This window comes from Camelus ferus, chromosome 4 (assembly GCF_009834535.1).
Source record: "Camelus ferus isolate YT-003-E chromosome 4, BCGSAC_Cfer_1.0, whole genome shotgun sequence".
In the NCBI taxonomy this organism is placed as follows: Eukaryota; Metazoa; Chordata; class Mammalia; order Artiodactyla; family Camelidae; genus Camelus; species Camelus ferus.
This window is the reverse complement of record NC_045699.1, coordinates 43553762-43571979: the sequence shown is the minus strand read 5'-3', so window position 1 is coordinate 43571979 and position 18218 is coordinate 43553762. Positions and strand designations below refer to the sequence as shown.

General features: G+C 43.8%; 1 protein-coding gene across 3 annotated transcripts in view; it reads right to left on the bottom strand.

Moving 5' to 3' along the window:
• Positions 1-7856: 7856 nt before the first annotated feature.
• The window catches only part of RECK (reversion inducing cysteine rich protein with kazal motifs), a 66569-nt gene continuing 56207 nt past the window's right edge, over positions 7857-18218 (bottom strand). For all 3 annotated transcript variants that reach the window (XM_032477976.1, XM_032477978.1, XM_032477977.1), the window contains 5 exons: positions 13954-14146; positions 12586-12796; positions 11338-11411; positions 10332-10487; positions 7857-9460 (listed from right to left, as the gene is read on the bottom strand). In XM_032477976.1, coding sequence (XP_032333867.1) covers positions 9239-9460; positions 10332-10487; positions 11338-11411; positions 12586-12796; positions 13954-14146 — 856 coding nt within the window. In that variant the 3' untranslated portion in view covers positions 7857-9238. The remainder of the gene's footprint in view (positions 9461-10331; positions 10488-11337; positions 11412-12585; positions 12797-13953; positions 14147-18218) is intronic.

Genomic DNA, 18218 nt, shown 5'->3' with positions numbered 1-18218 from the left:
GAAGCTTCACTATCAAAGGGCTGAGAAAAATGTATAGGTAATGATTTATTACTTGATACTTTTTTGATTTGAAAATAATAGGTTTTTTTTTAAAAGAAAGGAAAGTGACTTGAACGAAAATCCTTTCTTACTGATATCCATATTGAATGTTTGTGTCTCACTGAAATTCATGTTAAAATGTAATCCCCAGTGCGATGGTATCTGGAGGTGGGGCCTTTGGGAGGTGGTTAGGTCATGAGGGTGGAGTCCTCATGAATGGGATTAGTACTCTTATAGAAGAGACCCCAGAAAGCTCCCTCTCTCCTGCCACATGAAGATACAAGTAGATGCCAGCAGTCTGCAGCCTGGAAGAGGGCTCTCATCAGAATCCGACCATGCCGGTGTCCTGATCTCAAACTTTCTGCCTCTAGAACTTTGAGAAATAAAGTTCTGTTGTTTAAAAGCTACTCAGCCTATGGTATTTTGGTACAGCAACCCAAACTGACTAAGACATGTATCTTAGAATTCTGAACCTTACATTTGTTGACTTGGAAAAACAATCTATTACCTAATTTGGGGCCTGGAGAAGGCTCTCCCCTGATCTTAAAAAAATTCCCCTAAAATGGCCTGAAACATGATAGCTGGCCAATAAACCGTAAATGTTATTTTACCAATTATTTAAAAAGAGAAAAATAAATAAACTAATGCTGGACTAAAGGAGCTAGATAAGTTACAAAAAATAAATTAAAGAACCATAAACAAATATTGAACTCTAATTAATGAATGAATGCTGAAGTGTTTAGAGGTGAAATGTATTGATGTTTGCAACTTAATTTGAAATACATAAAATATAACATGGATGGATAGAAGGATCGATGGATAAATAGTGATAAAGCAATTAGCAAAATGTTCATTGTAGAATCTAGATGGTGGGTATATGGATTTTTCACTTTCATTGTAGATTTGAAATTTTCCATAATAAAGTATTTAAAATTGAACAAAGAAATTAATATAGATAAAAATAGAAAAGAAGCAGAAGTGCAAAAATACATCCTAGAGCTGGAAGACATATCAAATGGATAAATCTCTATAAAATCAAATCAATAAAAAAGTCTAAAAGGAGAGATAACTCAAATGTACTATATTAGTAATAAAGAGGATGTAACTTCTTTTTAGAAGTGTTCAGAAAAATAATATCAACTCTCCACTAGTAGTTTTTCTGAATTGGGCAATTTTCTAGGAAAATATAAGTTATAAATACTTAATAAGAAGAGAAAAAATCAAAATGAACCATAAAAAAATAGCCATAAAAAAGGGAAAACACTACTGCTTACCCAAATAGAGCTGAACCCAAATGAATGGGCAGTACAATTCTATCAAAGCTTTGAGACAGGGATGATTCTGGTACTGTTTATGTGTTCTAAAGCGTAGAAAACTTCTTTTCATGTCATGAAGCTAGAATGATCCTGATTCCACAATCTGAGAATTACAAAAAAACCTTTAAGAATATAAATACCAAAGTCCTAAATAAAATATCAGCAAATTCAATCTAGCAGTGTATTATTAAGAGAAATAAATCATGACCAGGTAAAATTTATTTCAAGGGTATTAAGAAATATATTCACAATTTATAATATTAACAAGTCAAGGGGAAAATGTCATTTAAACACATGCTGAAAATATCTTTGTTACAATTCAATGTCCATTACTGCATTTTAGAGAAATCTGTTGTTTTCCCGTAGCAGAATAAAGAGAGGTCTCCTGGAACAAACAGTAAAGCATATTTAAGCATCATGCTTAACAGTAAAACAATGGGATGTTCCCATTAAAGTAAAAAACATAAGGTCTCTTGCTGTCACCACTGTTATTCCACACTGTTTCGGGAATTCTAGCCAATACTAGGACAAAGAAAGGGATTAGAGGTACAAATGCTGGAAAAAGACGAGTGAGGTTTTCATTATGGCTTCTCCCTGGAAAAAACTAAGAAAATCCATTAAATTAATATAAAAAATTTCAAATGAGAGCCAGGTCCAAGACTAATTTTATCTATCTATCTATCTATCTAAGTACAGTCAATTACAATGTGTCAATCTCTGGTGTACAGCCCAATGCAAGACTAATATTTTTAAGAATCAGCTTTTTTTTTTACACAGTATCAATACCCAGTTAGAATATATAATGGGAGAAACACTGACAATAGCAACCCATTTTAAAAGCACCCAAGTATAGACTCATTTCACTGACACATGATCAAATTCATTTTATTTTGAAGATGATGTCCCTTCTTCACATGAGACAGCCTGGGCTGTTTTAGGAAGAAAACGAATACTTGTGCTGAGGAGGGTGCTTGCTCTTGGGCAGCTCCTTGCTGATGGGGAAGGCGAGGTGGGTTCTGGGCCAGAGCCTGTCCTCCGCTGGGGAGCCAGCGAAGCCTGGCAGGAGAAAGTTTCCCCCACAGCCTGAACTAGTGCAGCTGGGAGCTATAGCGCTGTAGGCTGGGAGTGCGTCTGCGGGACACAGGAAGCATCTTTTCTGAGTAGAGGAGGGGTGGGGATTCTCAGGGAGCTGGAGAGAGACTCTGGGAGATGTGGGCGTGAGGAAGGGCTAGGAGAGGATGGAGAGGAAGCGAGGACACAGTGAGGTTGCGAAGGTAGGAGCGCTCAGTGGGATTCCTCCAGAGGTAGAAATCAAGAGGCCTTCCCATCTGGGGCGGGGCACTGGGATGAGCAGGCAGATACTGTCCCATTGCCTGTCCTGTCACTTGACCTCGCCCTGTCCTGTGGTGCTGGTTATCTTCTTTTGCTCCACTTCCTTCCCTAAACTGATTCTCTGCTCTCTGCTGAGAAGGCTGACCTGTGTCATTGCCGTAGGCTCCCTTGTCCTCTGGTTTCTGACTGGGATCAGCAGTGGGAGGAGACCCAAGGGAGAGGGGAGAGGCCTCTTCCAGGCAGCACAGCTCCTGGTTCTGGGAAGCACCTCAGTGGTCTGGGTCTAGGGGTGCTGACAGCCCCATGTTACAGCTCACACCCTGCACTCTTCCTGTGGTTTCTTACATCCTGCTCACACCTTTGTAAATAGTCCCTTCATTAAGCCTTCCTCAAATTATCCTAATTGGGGTGGGCCACCTGTTTTCCTGCTGGGTCTTGATCAATGTAAATGCTCCCCTGACTGCTCAGGAAAACTGCCGCTCACCTCTCCAGCGCAGGCCAGTGGGAGGCTGCTGGGGAAGACAGTGGGCAGCCCTCAGGAGGACAGCTGATCGCCTGCTGAGGTTCTGGCCAAGATGCGGCTTCCACCTGTGAACCGTTAGGCCGGAAAGTGCCAACCAGCAGGCGACGTCCCAGACATGAACCCATATTCCTGAACTTCCCCTCACAGGGCAGCAAGGTAACCACCTTTGCTCCCATGCAGACAGAGGAAGGATCTGCCCCAATTAGGCACAGAGACAGTTCTAGAAGGACTCTGGTCACCGGCAGAAGCAGAGAGAGGAAGGTGCCTTGTGGCTGACTTTTTCCTTTGCTTATATTTCCAGGTATTTGGGGGAATGTGCATGTTATTTTTTAGAATAAGAAAACAATACAGTGAACTTCATTTAGGAAAAATGAAAGTGGGTGGTGCTGGGGGCAGAGGTGTTGGCAGGCTTCCTGCCTTACTCTTACCCCACCAGCCGAACTTCCTGAAAACCTAACCAGACCTTAGACTCTGTATGTGTTCTCTGTGCACCCTTTTGTAGTGGGTCAGTGGGAGAACAAGGTGGAAAGCACTGTGGACACTGTCAAGAAAGGGCAAGAGGGCTGTGTCTGTTACTTTTATGATCCCTGTTGCTCCTTGGACCTGTCGGACCCCACCCAGAGGCCTGCCTTGTCAGTCTGACCTGGCACTGAACTTCGTTCACTCAGCCCACCCCTGGGGTCCACCTTCACGGAGCTCTCCTGCATGGCTGGCTCCAGCCCTGAGAAACACCAACTCTGTCCAGCTGCCTCATGCCAGGGAAAGCCCAGACCTGGCCTCGGACTTGGCTTTGCCCTGACTCACTCTGTGACCTTTTCCGGGAGGGTTGCCCTCTGGGGACAAAATGAAAGTCCACTCCTCAGCTCCAAGACTGCTGGACTGGCGAAAGAGGCTTCCCGAGGAGCAATGCCTCAGCTTTCCCTTTCTCTCGCCTGGCAAAGCTCACAAAGCAGCTGGGAGAGAGGGAGCGAGCGGCAGGGCCTCTGGGCCCTTTGAGAAACAGCGTGCCCTCTGTGGGAATGTGTGGGTTTGATGCTCACCAGCCAGGCCTAAGGAAAACCCTTTAGTCAAATGAAGGAAAAGAAAATGTCTCCTATGGATTCTGTGTCAAAGCCATCAGTGTCGTTGGTGCATTTAACTTTCTTCTCGCGGTGGAGCTAAAGCAGACCCAAGCTGAACTCCGAGGGAGGGGGCCAGGCCCGTGGAAGCCTGGCACCCAGCCTGGCTCAGTTAATGTTTCCTCAGTAGAGTCCAGGATGTTCACGGGACAGAGAGGAAGGGAGCACAGCTTGATAACGAGATCAGTGGGTGATCTCGAAGGTCTCTGGTGACACTGAGGTTGGATGGCCACAGTTCTACGCACACCAGAGCTATTCAGGCAGTCAGTACAGCTGGGAGGGCGGGGCCAGAGGCTTTGTGTGCCATTCTGGGTTGGCATTCAAGGCTGCACATCTGACTTGCCTTACCTCCCGTCACCACCCCCTCCCAGGCTGTCAGCTCCACCCCTGGGGTGGACGGACTCTCCTGCTTCTGCATCTTCACTCAGCTGTAGTTTCTAGTTAGAATGCCTCTCCTCAAAGCAGTCTGCCAGAGCCTCCCTATTTCTGCCAGGCCCAGCTCAAATCAAGCCCTGGGAAGTCTTCTGTCTGTTCCTTCTTAGATTTTTCTCTCCCCCTCCTCACATATCCAAGTCTGCTACAATTAGATTACCTACTCCTGTCTTGTACAGGCAAACCAGAGCTCAGGGCAAGGCCACACAGCTCTTGGTCGACAAGCTTTCTTACTAGGAATGAAATATCTCGTAGTTTGTATGGAAGACATCCTAGTGACTGTCTGTGACTGATGCCACTAGAGACACCATGACAAGTTCACTGTCACTGAGAAGTGGGCCCTACCTATGTCTGTGGCAAAAAACCCACATCTCCCATCCCCGCTCCTCCAAGAACCCATCTAGCCTAGGCTGGAGGAGGCAGAACAGGCCTTCACATTGGATATGGGATTGAAGTTTTAAAATGACCAGGACAGAGGCCTGAGGAACAAAGTGAGGCTGCTTAAGTAGCTGGATGAAAGCACTAAAGGTAAGGATGGAATCAGACAGTGTTGTTATGGGGCTCCGCTACCTCGCTGGAAACGGCTTCCCACCTAGCACAGCCCCAGGCAGTTACTGGAAAAATAAAACTTTTCTTATTTATACCCTAAAAAGTTGAGATTGCAAAACAAAACAAAACAAAAACCAGCTTTATCTTGAGGCAAATACTGTTGGTCTTGGCCTTCTGACACGTGCCCTCCTGCACCTCGACTTGGCTGGGACAGCAATGTCTGCAGTCCCTGACTGGCTAGCTATGGCCATCCTGCTCCCCTTGGCCAGTTGTCTAGGGGTGGGAATACAATCCCATCCTGGTCCAGGAGATACAAGGAACAACTGTTAAGGGATTTCTGAGAAATGTTTTCCTTACTCAGAAGAGGCGCTGGCAGCAAAAGAAGGCATTGTGACTCTTGTCCCTGTTTTATCTTGCTCAGAACCCTGTGTTTGAAGCTCAGCTTAAAGTGGAGATGGCTACAAGGAGACCATGATAAAGCTGTGATCTCTTTACCACGGACATCAAATGAGGATTTGGTGGCATGAATGATGTGCATTTGCTGTCCCTGGTTTACAGAAAAATGATGACTTAGGAGAGACCAACTATTTGGTGTCATCCAGTGACAATCAAGCCTTAAGCCCAGGCACTCTGTCCTGGAGCCCTTGAGAAGCCCCCCATTGAGCTGATTCTGGAGTGAGGCATCCAGGAGGCAAGCAGGACCTTCCCCGAGTTGGCCTGCTTCTTTTTGCACTGATTTAAATTCTGCACTCATCACAGTCTCTCCTCTTTGTTGCCATTTTTGCTCGGGGGACAATAAGTATTTTATTATTAGTCACTTTGGATAATTCCCTGTTTCAATAGCTCCATCTTACAAAGCACCCCACTGGTTGTTCCTGGGCTCTGGTGGCTGATGGCACGACACCTCCAGGTGTGTCCCCAGCTCTGTGCTCACAGGCTGAATTGATTTGGGGGCTACTAGCCTATTAGAGAGATGCATACTCCCCAGAGGACACATCTAGCAGGCTTCTCCTAGGATCTGAGAATCACATTTCCTGTAAGAAATCCATTCCATCTGGTTGAGGTGGGGCTGAAGCTCCCCTAACTCTCCTTTGTCACAGAGGTGGGCATGTGACCCAGGCCAGGCCCATGACCCTCTTGGGGTCCCTTCCTGCCCAATTACTTTCTGTAGGCTGGATAGGAGGCTATTTCATCTGTTTTTCTAGTATCTTGGTTTTGTTACCCACAGCCAGAGGAGCCTCTGAATCTTTCTCTGGAGGAGCCTCTGAATCTTTCTCTGGAGTCCACTTTCTATGTGGTTCCCTCATCTTCTAAATTGTCTTCCTCCTGCAGAACCACTTTCCCCTGGACTTTCAGGCCCTCCCTTACTAGCCCTTGGAGAAATTAAAGGGGCACAGGAACCTCATTTCTCTCTCCCCTACAGCCCCCCTGTCTCCCACAGGATCTCAAGTCAAGGTCCCTATGCAGCCTTGGGCAGAATGCTGGAGAGCCAGCCAGCAGGGCCTCTGTCCTGCTCTGAGGCCAGGAGGCCACTGAGACTCTGTCCACAAGGCAGCCGGGCTGTGCTCACCACAGCCACAGGCAAGTGAGGAGCATGAGCTCCCTGAACTGACCGGACCTGGGCTGTTTCGCCCATAACCAACATCGGAGTTCTCATGGTTGTGTCCTCAGGGCAGGACCCACCTTTAGATCTTTTCTTCCCTTGATACTCCCCCTCTCCATACCCAAGCACCTCTCTCATTTCTCTTATTTTCTTCCCCGGCCGTGAAACTTCTACTGCTTTTCTAATAAGAAATTTAGTCAGTACTGGCTGTGGTCCTATCCTGAAGAGAAAGAACCATTGCGGTAGACTGTTACTATTGTTCAAAATGCTCATGGTCCCTCCCCCAGCTCCTTCTCTCCTCAATACGCACCCCACCCCCATCACCACTACCACCACCAACCAGAAGATGATACATCCCTACCTTTTGAACTCAGGAGTGGCCATGTGACTTGCTTGGGCCAATGAGACGTCGGCAGAAATGGCAGTGTCACTTCTGAGCAGAGCCCTAAGGGCCAGTTGTGGTTTTCTAAGCCATCTTCTTCCCTTTGCGAGGTCAGTCGGTGGGTCCTGGAGATGCAGAGAAGAAGTGCAGCTGACCCCCAGCAGACACGTGATGGGAGTGAGATGGAGGTTTTGGGCTTTAGCCTCACCTGGTTGATAGAACATAGGGCCCTGATCAGCAGGCTCCGTCTCCACAGTGCAAAGCTCCCTCTGCTGCAGGACGTCCCCTGGGGCTGGAATATCGGCCGAGGCAGTGGGAAGTAGAACTGCCTCGTCTGTTCCCAGGTCCAGAAGACCTAGAGCTGGGGTCTTCGTACTTGACTTTCTGCCACAGCCTGGCCTCTGGTCGGACCTGGGTCGGCTCTGACTAGCTCTGTCCCAGCTGCTGCGCTTCCCCAAGAATAACACTCCCATAACTTCTTATTCCAGAGCAAAGGACATAGCTCACCCAAGAGGGATCAGTGTATATTTTGAATATGCATATTGCTTGGAAATACACATCATCATATAAAAATTATTTTATTATAATAGAAAAGCTTTCCAGTATATTGCATTGAAGACATTTATATAGAAAAAGCAATTGCAACAAACATGCTACATCAACACTGAGATATTCTGAAAGCTTTAAGTGCCCACTTTTAAACAAAATTTTGGTATAACAAGCATATCCCTATATATTTTAGAGGGTACACATAACACTGAAAAAAACACTTCGTGTAAAATCTAAGTTCAGGTGCATATAAACAAGAAGTATTACACTGAATAGCTTATTTCAAACTGTGAAACACATTCAAAGTATTCAATTTCTTAGACAACATGCATACATTTAATACTTAGATTGACACTTTTAAATATATAAACCACAATTCTTTATAATTCTGTATCAAAAAAGAAAGTCAGACAGAACACTTATCTACACTGTGCATATCACAAAAAGCAAATGTGTCTTCATGAACAGAAAGTACTGGGTTAACACAAATGATTGTCATTTTACAAATATGGCTATTCACCTTCTTCATAATAAAATAGAAAAATCATGTATTATTTACATGAACTACTAATTATTTCACTTTTTGGCAATTACATAAGTAGCAGCAATTGGTTTAAAGGTTGATATTTAAAAACTCTAAATTTAACTTGAATGATACCAAAGAATATATATCTGGTTAATATAAAAATGCATAATGCAAGATGCTTTGATGCAATATAGCTTCTCCCTTTCACAGACACACATTAGAAACCACTGAGACTGTCACTTACAATATATCATGTGAGTGCCATTTACTTAGCTTGTTTTTGCTTAACACAATAGATGGATTCCTGAATTAGATTTCTGTAAATTAAATTTGCCTGATGATTTATATGAGAATTCCAAAGGTGCCTGATCTTGACTTCATACTCTAATAGCAGTGGCTCTTTGCTGTGACCCTTCACTTCCAGACAGAATAAGGAATTATCTGTAAACAAACACACACACACTCGGGGCACCTTAATACTGAAAAGAACTCTGAAATGAAGTTTCTGTGATACAAAGCCCATGGTAAAATGAGTTATCTTTCTAAAAAGTGATCATCTCATTTATCAACGACATAGAATTTGTTTTAGAGTTGGGGACTCATTCAGGAGCAAAATGTAAATTGTAAGGCAGTGATCTACCAGGAGACATCCTCTTGCCATAAAGGATTTGGAAGAATGTACTGTAACACTGGAAGAAACAAAACAAAAATCCTACTAATATTGGCAATTAAGAAAAATACTGTGTGGTGAATAGAGGTGACAAGTGCTTTGACTTGGCCACTATTCAACTACAAACCTGTAGTCCTGCATGTCTTTCCCAAGGTAGAGAAAATTAGATCAAGGATCATTTTGCACTTTTCATGGGCAGTCAATTTTGTGTCCAGACCCTGTGCCAGGCGAGGCCCAGGCAGAGGAGGAAGAGGCAGGAGTGGCAGGGAGGCTGGGCCACAGCAGCAGCCGAGGGCAGGCTGCTGGAGACCTGCACCTGGGAAATGATGAGGGCAGAGAGGGGGACGTGGGCCGCCAGAGTGGGGCTGTCAGAGTTGATAAGGGATTCGATCTTCTCTGCTTCTTTATTGCAGGCCTCGATCTGGGAGAGGATAATCAGATTCTTTTAACATAAAACCACAGCACCCATGAAAAGGTCAAGTCAGACAGATTCCAACATCAAAAATACATTTTCTCTGTTCTTCTCTCAGGTGAAGTAACGTTTTAATATAGTCTTAATTTACTACACAAATAATTACAGCATCAAGGGAGATCATAATCAGAGAAGACATGTATGACCCACACTGCACTGCCCTTTCTTTTCCCACAATCCCGTTCACGGCTTATTCACATTTAGACATTATCTTTTCATGCTTAAACAGTCACAGGGAGTGGCCTTTCAGTGCCAACCTACACATTAAGAAGAAAGCAATTAGACTTGACGAGATTCCTAATTGGGAGAGTTTACAAACCGCTGCGTTCACCCTGTTCCCTTGAGCCGTCACCTATGTTGATGCTGAAACTCAAGCCTGCCTGAGTGAGGTTCACCTCTAGATTGTGAGGAAGTAAAATCAGGGCCCATGAGACCAGCTCTGGGGCTCCCGCTCCCCAGCGGGAGTGCAGCCCTCAGGAGACAGGAGTTTGTTCTGGCCTTGTCACTGTGTGACCTGTGTCAGTCCCTGTGTTAGTCCCTGACCTCCCTGGGCCTCGATGAGCAGATGTCTTCCATCTCTGCACACTCTGAGCCACAGCATCCCAACCTCTTCCCTCAACTGCTCTGTTGTCAAATGTGGACCTGTCTGCAGCTGCTCACCTGCTGCAGCCCCGTCCCTCAGAGACTGCATGCTTTTCTCTTCCATCCCCCAAGCCCCAAGCCTGGCCCAACTTTCCAAATGTCTCCATTTCCTCACCCTCTCCCAAAGTCCGCCAAACTTGAAAGGGATAGGATGGCTGCACAAGTGTGCTGAACCCACCTGCAAAGCTTTTGGATAATGATCGACAGGAATGATCAGGATCACAATTTCTGATTCAATGCTGAAGTATCCAAATACGTCACACTGTGGCACAGACACGTGCATGCGGATTTTCTGAAGTATTTCCAGAACTGTTATTGGCTTTTTGTTTGTTACCTAGGAAGAGAAAAAAATTCTATTACCCGAAAAAAAAAAGAATTCCTTATCACTGCCTAAGCTGCCTTGCTACCTTGCCTAAGCCAAGGAGGCTCTTTCAACCAAGGATTCCCTAAGTGCAGGCCCAACAAGGCCTTGCTGGCTGAATTCTGAATATCCACAGAGCCCATCCCAATGGGTTTTTTTCTGACTGCTGAGCTTTGTGGCTGAGATTAAAAAAAAAAAAAAAGTGCTCCTGGTGAGAGTGTTTAAGTGACAGTTCTGAGTTAGAGGCTACAGGGAAATAATTAAAGCCTTCCTGTAAAAATATAGATATTTTAAATCTAAATGGGCATCATTTTCTAGGTAGTGGCAGGTGTTGGCTGGAACCCTGTCTCCACAAGAATGAGCAGCAAAAGTGATGGTCCAGAAAAGGGAAAGGGGCAAAACCATCACGGGAAGGTGGCTGACTGTGGACACACCTCCGGACGAATGGGGACTGCGTGAGGGCAGGTAACCCTGCAACCATCTGGGCGTTTACGTCTCTGACTGCCTGGTTCTGCCTCCAGCCCTCACTCCGCTCACTACACCAGCAGGAGACCTTTTCTAAGAAAGGCCCAGGCTGCCTGATGTCAGAGCAAGGTCACTACACGGCCAGGCTGTAGAGGGAAGGAGCAAAGGACTGGGAGCTAGACAGCCTGAGCTCAAACCCCATTCTCCTGGTTGTGAGCTATATGGCCTTGGGCAAACTGCTTCTGTGCAAATTAGTTTCTTCATCTATAAGTAGGTGAGATGACGGGTTCTATCTGTACAATTACCGAGAGGTTTATCAATACAGTTTCAACAGTATATGGCACCTAAAACAACTTACCTTAGCAATGGTATCCAGTTTCTCTTTGTCAAATAAAACTCTTAACATCCCAGCACATAAAGGGCAACAAGCACCTGTATAACAGAAAACATTTCATGTGTTCAGAATTAGAAAGAAAGAGGATTCAAAATAGTTGGTGAAATTACCAGCCCTCCATTTTGTGCTAGGAATGTTATAGCAGTCTTTCCTGATGACTGTACTTTTATTTATGTTCCCTGACCAACTTGGGGGTCTTACAATCTATACATCTACAAAAATCCTTCCTCCATCGTGCTTTCCTCCTGTGCCACTCCCCAGGAGAGGCAGCTGTGGTGCAACACAGCACAGAGAGCGCTGGCCTCTCAAGAGACGCAGGCCTAGACCCTGCCCTGCTCAGAACTCACTGTGAGACCCCGGGCAAGTGCTTTCCAGTCTGCAAAACATGGGAGCAAGTGTTTCAGGGGTCCGTGAGTGTTTGAGTCACATTTAATTTTAAAAATTATTTTAAACTGCTAAAAATGACAATATATCAGAACATGGTCTCCAGGAGAACAGAGGCTTTGTTTTGCTCACTGCTGTGTCCCCAGTGCCCAGGTGTCCAGCGCACTGTGGAAGCTCAAGTAACATTTGCTGAGTTTGTGGATTGAGGAATGAAATTGTTAGACTCCAGATTACTCTGCTCTGTGCAGATTTGGGATAAAGTCTCTTCTGCCACCTCTGTTCAACTGAAGAATATGAGACTAAGGTAAGCCGTTTAAAAACTGGTGCCGCTTATAATAGCCTGTATGAAACAAGACTTTCTTGATTATAAGCAGCTAAAACAATTAAATTAGATGCTAAGGCCAATCTAAGACAACAAATGTCTTCTGTTTTTCTCAATTTCAAATGTTTGTGTTCATCAAAACGACTTCAATTATTTATTCATTCATTACTAATTCTTTACTCATTAACTTTACAATATGTAAACATTGTGCATTTTAACCAATAACCATAATTTTGGTAATTAAATATTGCCATTTATATATTGGTGTTTGGGGTAAGATTGAAAAAAGTTTTCAGTTTGTTTTTAAACCACCAGATGTCCTCTATGGTAAATCCACAGCTTTTTAAAGCTGACCAGGAGCAGACCCTCTAATCAGCATTAGATGGAATCAAGACCGTGCAAAGTTTAAACAATCCAGTCCACGCTCAGGGACTCAAGTCTCTGGAGACAGATGAGCAAATGTTCGCAGTCCGAGCCCCGCCCCACCCCAAACACCGCCGGCCTACCGGGCGGGAGGATGGGTCTGCACTCGGCCGCTGAGAGCGACGGGCACTTCACAGCAGCGCACTCCGAGGCGGGGCTGTGCTCGGAGAGGGCCCCGACGGCCTGGCAGGGCCCGTAGTAGTCCACTGCCACCCGGTCCGAGTAGGCAGCACACACGCTGCCGTAGGTCTCCCCGTCGTGCCCGCAGATGGGCTCCGTGGCTCTGCAGAAGGGCTGAAGGCAAGCAGAGCACGTTTAGCCTGCAAACCTCTATGTGCACTCTTCTTAACCAACAGTTAAGGTAACCCTATTTTCAGGAAGGAAACAAAGACAGTGTACGTTCTTGGACCTTCTTAGGCCAGCTCCTGAGGCTGCTCACCGCGGGGTGGGGGTGGGGCCACAGGCCTGTCCCAGAATGAAGAGATTGCTCTCTCAGCCTCTGCGGACTTGGGTGCTCGTTCTATGTGAAGTGATACGAGGTAAAAATTCCCCCTCCCTCCAGACTTCTATTATTCCAGAAGAGCCTGTTTTGAAGAAAATAAGACCCATCTTCATGCAAATTTGGAGGCCTTGTCTTATCACTATCATTTCGTGCTGGGTCTGGGATAAGAAGATGGAAGAATGGAGAGATGAGGAGAGCAGATATGGGGTTAGGTTAGGAAGATGCAGCAGAAAACGTGTAGCCACAAAGAGGGAACAAGAGGAAGACTGGGAATTTAGAGCGAAGGTACCGGTGCACTTGCAACCCGAGCTCTGAGGGAAAACAAGCCCAGGGAGACGTCAGCCGGCTGTGGACAGGAGCGCCGGCCCCGGGGGCAGAGGGGCTGGCACACAGGCAGCGGTGTGTGCGGGAGGCCTCAGGGAATTTGTCCTTGGGGTTATTCTTTACCATGAATACAGATTTCACAACTCTAGAAGACTGAAGCATGAGCTGATGTAAGATGACATTAATTTTTAGAGAAATTTTCTGTCACTTTTCAGGACGGCAGGTGCAGCTTCAGTGGGAAGAGCGGGTAGTTTTCACTCGCATTCTTCCTGAGCTGCGTTCTAACAGGGCCCCCAGAACCAGGGGAAGTGACAGTGCTGCTGACTCATGCCAGCGGTGTGAGACTTCAGAGTCTTTTCCTGACGGTTGGGGGCAAGAAGCCACTCTGTTCCTGCTCGGTACACTACACGTGCAAAGGTTCACACACCAGCCAAGGGGCCCTCCAGTGTCAGGAGGAAAAGCCAGCCTTGGGATGGCTCATCTTTGGTGGAGGGCTGAAAGCTCTAGATTTGACAGGGTTCACAGAAGACCCTCAAGGGGTCTCACACTAGTCGCTGACTAGTGTAAAAGATCATAAACTGATTTCATGCTCGGTGTACTTGGGTTTGTCAGGAGACAAGGGTACCTGGCATGGGCCTTTGTATAAGAGGCTTTTCCCTCTCTGGTACAGAGTGCAGAGATTGCTGTGCTCCATGTGGTTTGTGTCACAAACGGGATCTCGGACCTGGTCACAGGTGAGCTGTCTTGGCAAGCACTCATATTGGCTACATCCAAACTTATCAAAAGTCGTCAGGCAGACTTGTGGTTTGGGTATGCATCTGAAAAACACAAATGTGGCACTGTGAGCCAATGTTGAGAGGGACTATGGTGGGGCCGGCAAAGCACTGACGGGGCACAGGAGGCTGAGGAGAAGGCAACAGAACAATCAGAAATAGTCCCTGTGCCCAAGAGCGTACGGAGAGCGGGGAGCCGAGCCACGTGTAAAGCAGGCTATCAGGCAGAAAATCACACACCAAATGCTCATGGGAATGAATCATTCTGATTGTGGTGTCCTGGCTGGAACCAGGAAGATGAGGGCCTGCCAGGCTGAGGGAGCAGCAGAGCAAAGGTGTGATGTCCAATACCCTGTGGTGCTGGGAGAGGGGCCAAGGACTACAGGGGCAGGAGCAGAGGACGCACAGGGTGGAAGAGGCATGAGATAAGGCCATCAAATGGGCTGGGGTCAGATGTTGGAGGCCTTCTAGTTAATAATAAATGAAGCATTTTCAGGGGCTTAATTTTCAGCTTGGCTAATATGAGTCTATCTTAAGAGAAGGCTTCACAATATGTGCTGAAAAATCCAGGCTTCTGTGCTCACAAGGCTGAGGACCCAATGCTGGCTGGCTGCAAATCACCGAGAGAATGCCATTCCATAAAGCTGGGTTTTCCTAGTAATACCTGCACTTTGTTTCATTCTCAACCCCTGAACTACTTCAGAGGGGTTAGAGAGGATGGTTCTTTTCTTCTTTATATTTGTTTTTGCCTCCCTCATTTCTGTAATGGTATTTATAATTTTCTACAAGAAGATAAAAACTATTAAAATGTTTATCCTTCACTGGATATCTGAAATAATAGGATCTACAAATATTAGTCTGTAAAGTAAAAGGATAAGAATATAGTAGCTAGCATTATTTAATTTCAAAAGAAATTACTTCTATTCTTTTTAGGGATAAGCTTCCTGCACTGATAATACCACCACCACCATCACTACTACCATCTGTGGTCACCTTTTCTGATGGGTTTTAGAATCAGAATGCCTGTAAAGAGAAGCTAAGAAAACAGTTCCATTTACAGTCACATCAAAAAGAATAAAATACCTAGGAATAAATCCAAGTAAGTAAGTAAAAGATCTGTACTTGGAAAACTGTAAGACACTAATGAAAGAAACTGAAGATGACACAAACAGATGGAAAGATATACCATGCTCATGGATTAGAAGAACTAATGTTATTAAAATGACCATATTACCCAGGCAATCTACAGATTCAATGCAATTCCTATCAAAATACCATGGCACTTTTCATAGAACTAGAACAAACAATTCTAAAATTTGTATGGAAACATGAGAGACCCTGATCTTGATAAAGAAGGACAAAGCTGAGGGTATCATATGCCCTGATTTTAAACCATACTACAGAGTTACAGTCATCAAAACAGCATGGTATTGACATGAAACAGACACACAGATCAATGAAACAGAATACAGAGCCCAGAAATGAACCCATACTTATATGGACACTTACTGTATGACAAAGGAGGCAAGAATATACAATGGGAAAAAGGTAGCCTCTTCAATAAATGATGTTCAGAAAACTGGGTAGCTACATGCAAAAGAATCAAACTAGACACTTTCTCACACCACACACAAAAATAAATTCAAAATGGATTAAAGACTTAAATGTAAGACTTGAAACCATAAAACTTCTAGAAGAAAATATAGGTAGTATGCTCTTTGACATCAGTCTTAGTAATATTTTTTAGATATGTCTCCACAGGCAAGGGAAACAAAAGCAAAAATAAATAAATAGGACTATATTAAACTAAAAAGCTTTTGTACAGCAAGGGAAACTACCAACAAAATGAAAAGGCTGCTTATTGAATGGGAAAAGATACTTGCAAATGATGTATCTGATAAGGGGTTAATATCCAAAATATACAAAGAACTCATAAAAAACAACCAATCAAAAAATGGGCAGAGGATCTGAATAGGCAATTTTCCAGAGAAGAAATACAGATGGCCCACAGGCACATGAAAAGATCCTCAACATCAGTAATCATCAGGGAAATGCAAGTCAAAACCATAACGAGATATCACTTCACATCTGTCAGAATGGCTATTCTCAAAAAGACAACAAATAGCAAGTGTTGGCAAGGAGTCAGAGAAAAGGGAACCCTTGTGTACTGTTGGTGGGAATGTAAATTGGTGCAACCACTATGGAAAACAGCATGGAGGTTCCTCAAAAAAATTAAAAATAAACTATCATATGATCCATCAAACCCACTTCTGGGTACTTAATCCAAAGAAAATGAAAACACTAACTAGGAAAGATATATGCACCCCTATGTTCATTGTAGTATTATTTACAATAGCTAAGATATGGAAGTAACCTAAGTGCCTATCAACAGATGAATGGATAAAGAAGTTGTGGTATATCTGTTTGTGTATACACACACACACACACACACACACACACACACACACGAATATTACTCAGCCATAAAAAAGAATGAAAACTTGCAACAATATGGATGAACCTAGAGGGTGTTAAGCTAAGTGAAGTAAGTCAAACAGAGAAACACAAATACTGTATAATTTCACTTACATGTGGAATCTTAAACACAAAAGAAATGAACAAATGTAACAAAACAGGAACAGAATTATAGATGAAGAGAACAAATAGGTGGTTGCCAGAGGGGAGGCGGGTGGGGAGAGGAGAGAAATTGGTGAGGGAGATTAAGAAGTACAAACTTCCAGGTGCAAAATAAATGAATCACAGGTATGAAATGTACAGTATGGGGAATATAGTCCACAATTATGTAGTATCCTTATATGGTGATAGGTAGTAACTAAACTTATTGTGGTGATCTTTCAAAATGTATGGAAATACTGAATTACCATGTTCTGTACCAGAAACTAAGACAATGTTGTAGGTCAGTTATACTTCAAAACAAACTCATAGAAAAAGATCAGATTTGTGGTTACCAGAGGTGAGGGGGGAGGAGAGGGAGAATTAGATGAAGGTAATCAAAAGGTACAAACTTCTGGTTATAAGACAAATAAGTACTAGAGACGTAATGTATCCCATGATAAATATAATTCACACTGCTGTACGTTATATAAAAGTTGTTAAGAGAGTAAATCCTAAGAGTTCTTATCACAAGGAAAAAATATTTTTTTCTATTTCTTTAATTTCATATCTATATGAAATGATGAATATTCAGTAAACTCATTGTGGTAATCATTACATGATGTATGTGAGTCAAATCATTGTGTTGTACACCTTGAACTTATACAATGCTGTATGTCAAGTATATTTCAATAAAACTGGAAGGAAGAAATCAGGATGCATGTAGTTATAATTTTATGGAAATTTAAGACATTTGAAGAGAAATAATCAAAAAGAATATTTAGAACTTCGTTATCTATTAGCATAGAAGGGAAGAGAACTAAGACTATCAGGAGAAATTTGGTGATTTTTGAAGGAAAAACATTATCAGTTTGACCATACAGAATAAGAGGATCAATATGGAAGGCTGGGAATCGGGAGGGGGGTAAATTAAAATAAACACAATCAGGGAGGAACTTCGTCTTGCTTACTATTGTGTCCTAGTGTCCTGAAAGATGCCTGGTACATCACTAGATACTTGATGAGTGAATACAACTTTAATTTTTTTTTTATTTTCAACTTTTTATTTTTTAAACAATTGTTTTTTGAACAGACAATACAAGCTCTGGTGAAACTGAAAAGACACAAAATCATATATAGTGAAAAGTAAGTCTCCCTCCTACTCTTTATGGCTGAGCCTCCTAGGTCCCTCTGCAGAGGCAACCACTGTTACCAATTTCTTATTTATTCCTCCAGAGATATTTTATGTAAGTATAAGTATTCATATATGCTGATTCAAAGAGTATGTGTATTTAAGATTTGGCAGGCCTGGCCATACTGCCCTCCACGGGGGTGTACCAGTCCTCTCCTCCACCCCTCTTGGGGATGGGCATGGGGGTGCCAGTTACCCTAGATTGTGCTATCAAACTTTCTATCTTTGCCAATCTGGTAGATGGAAAATGGTAAACAATTGTAGTTTCAATTTAATTTACATTTCTCTTAAAATGAGGAAAGTTAACCATTG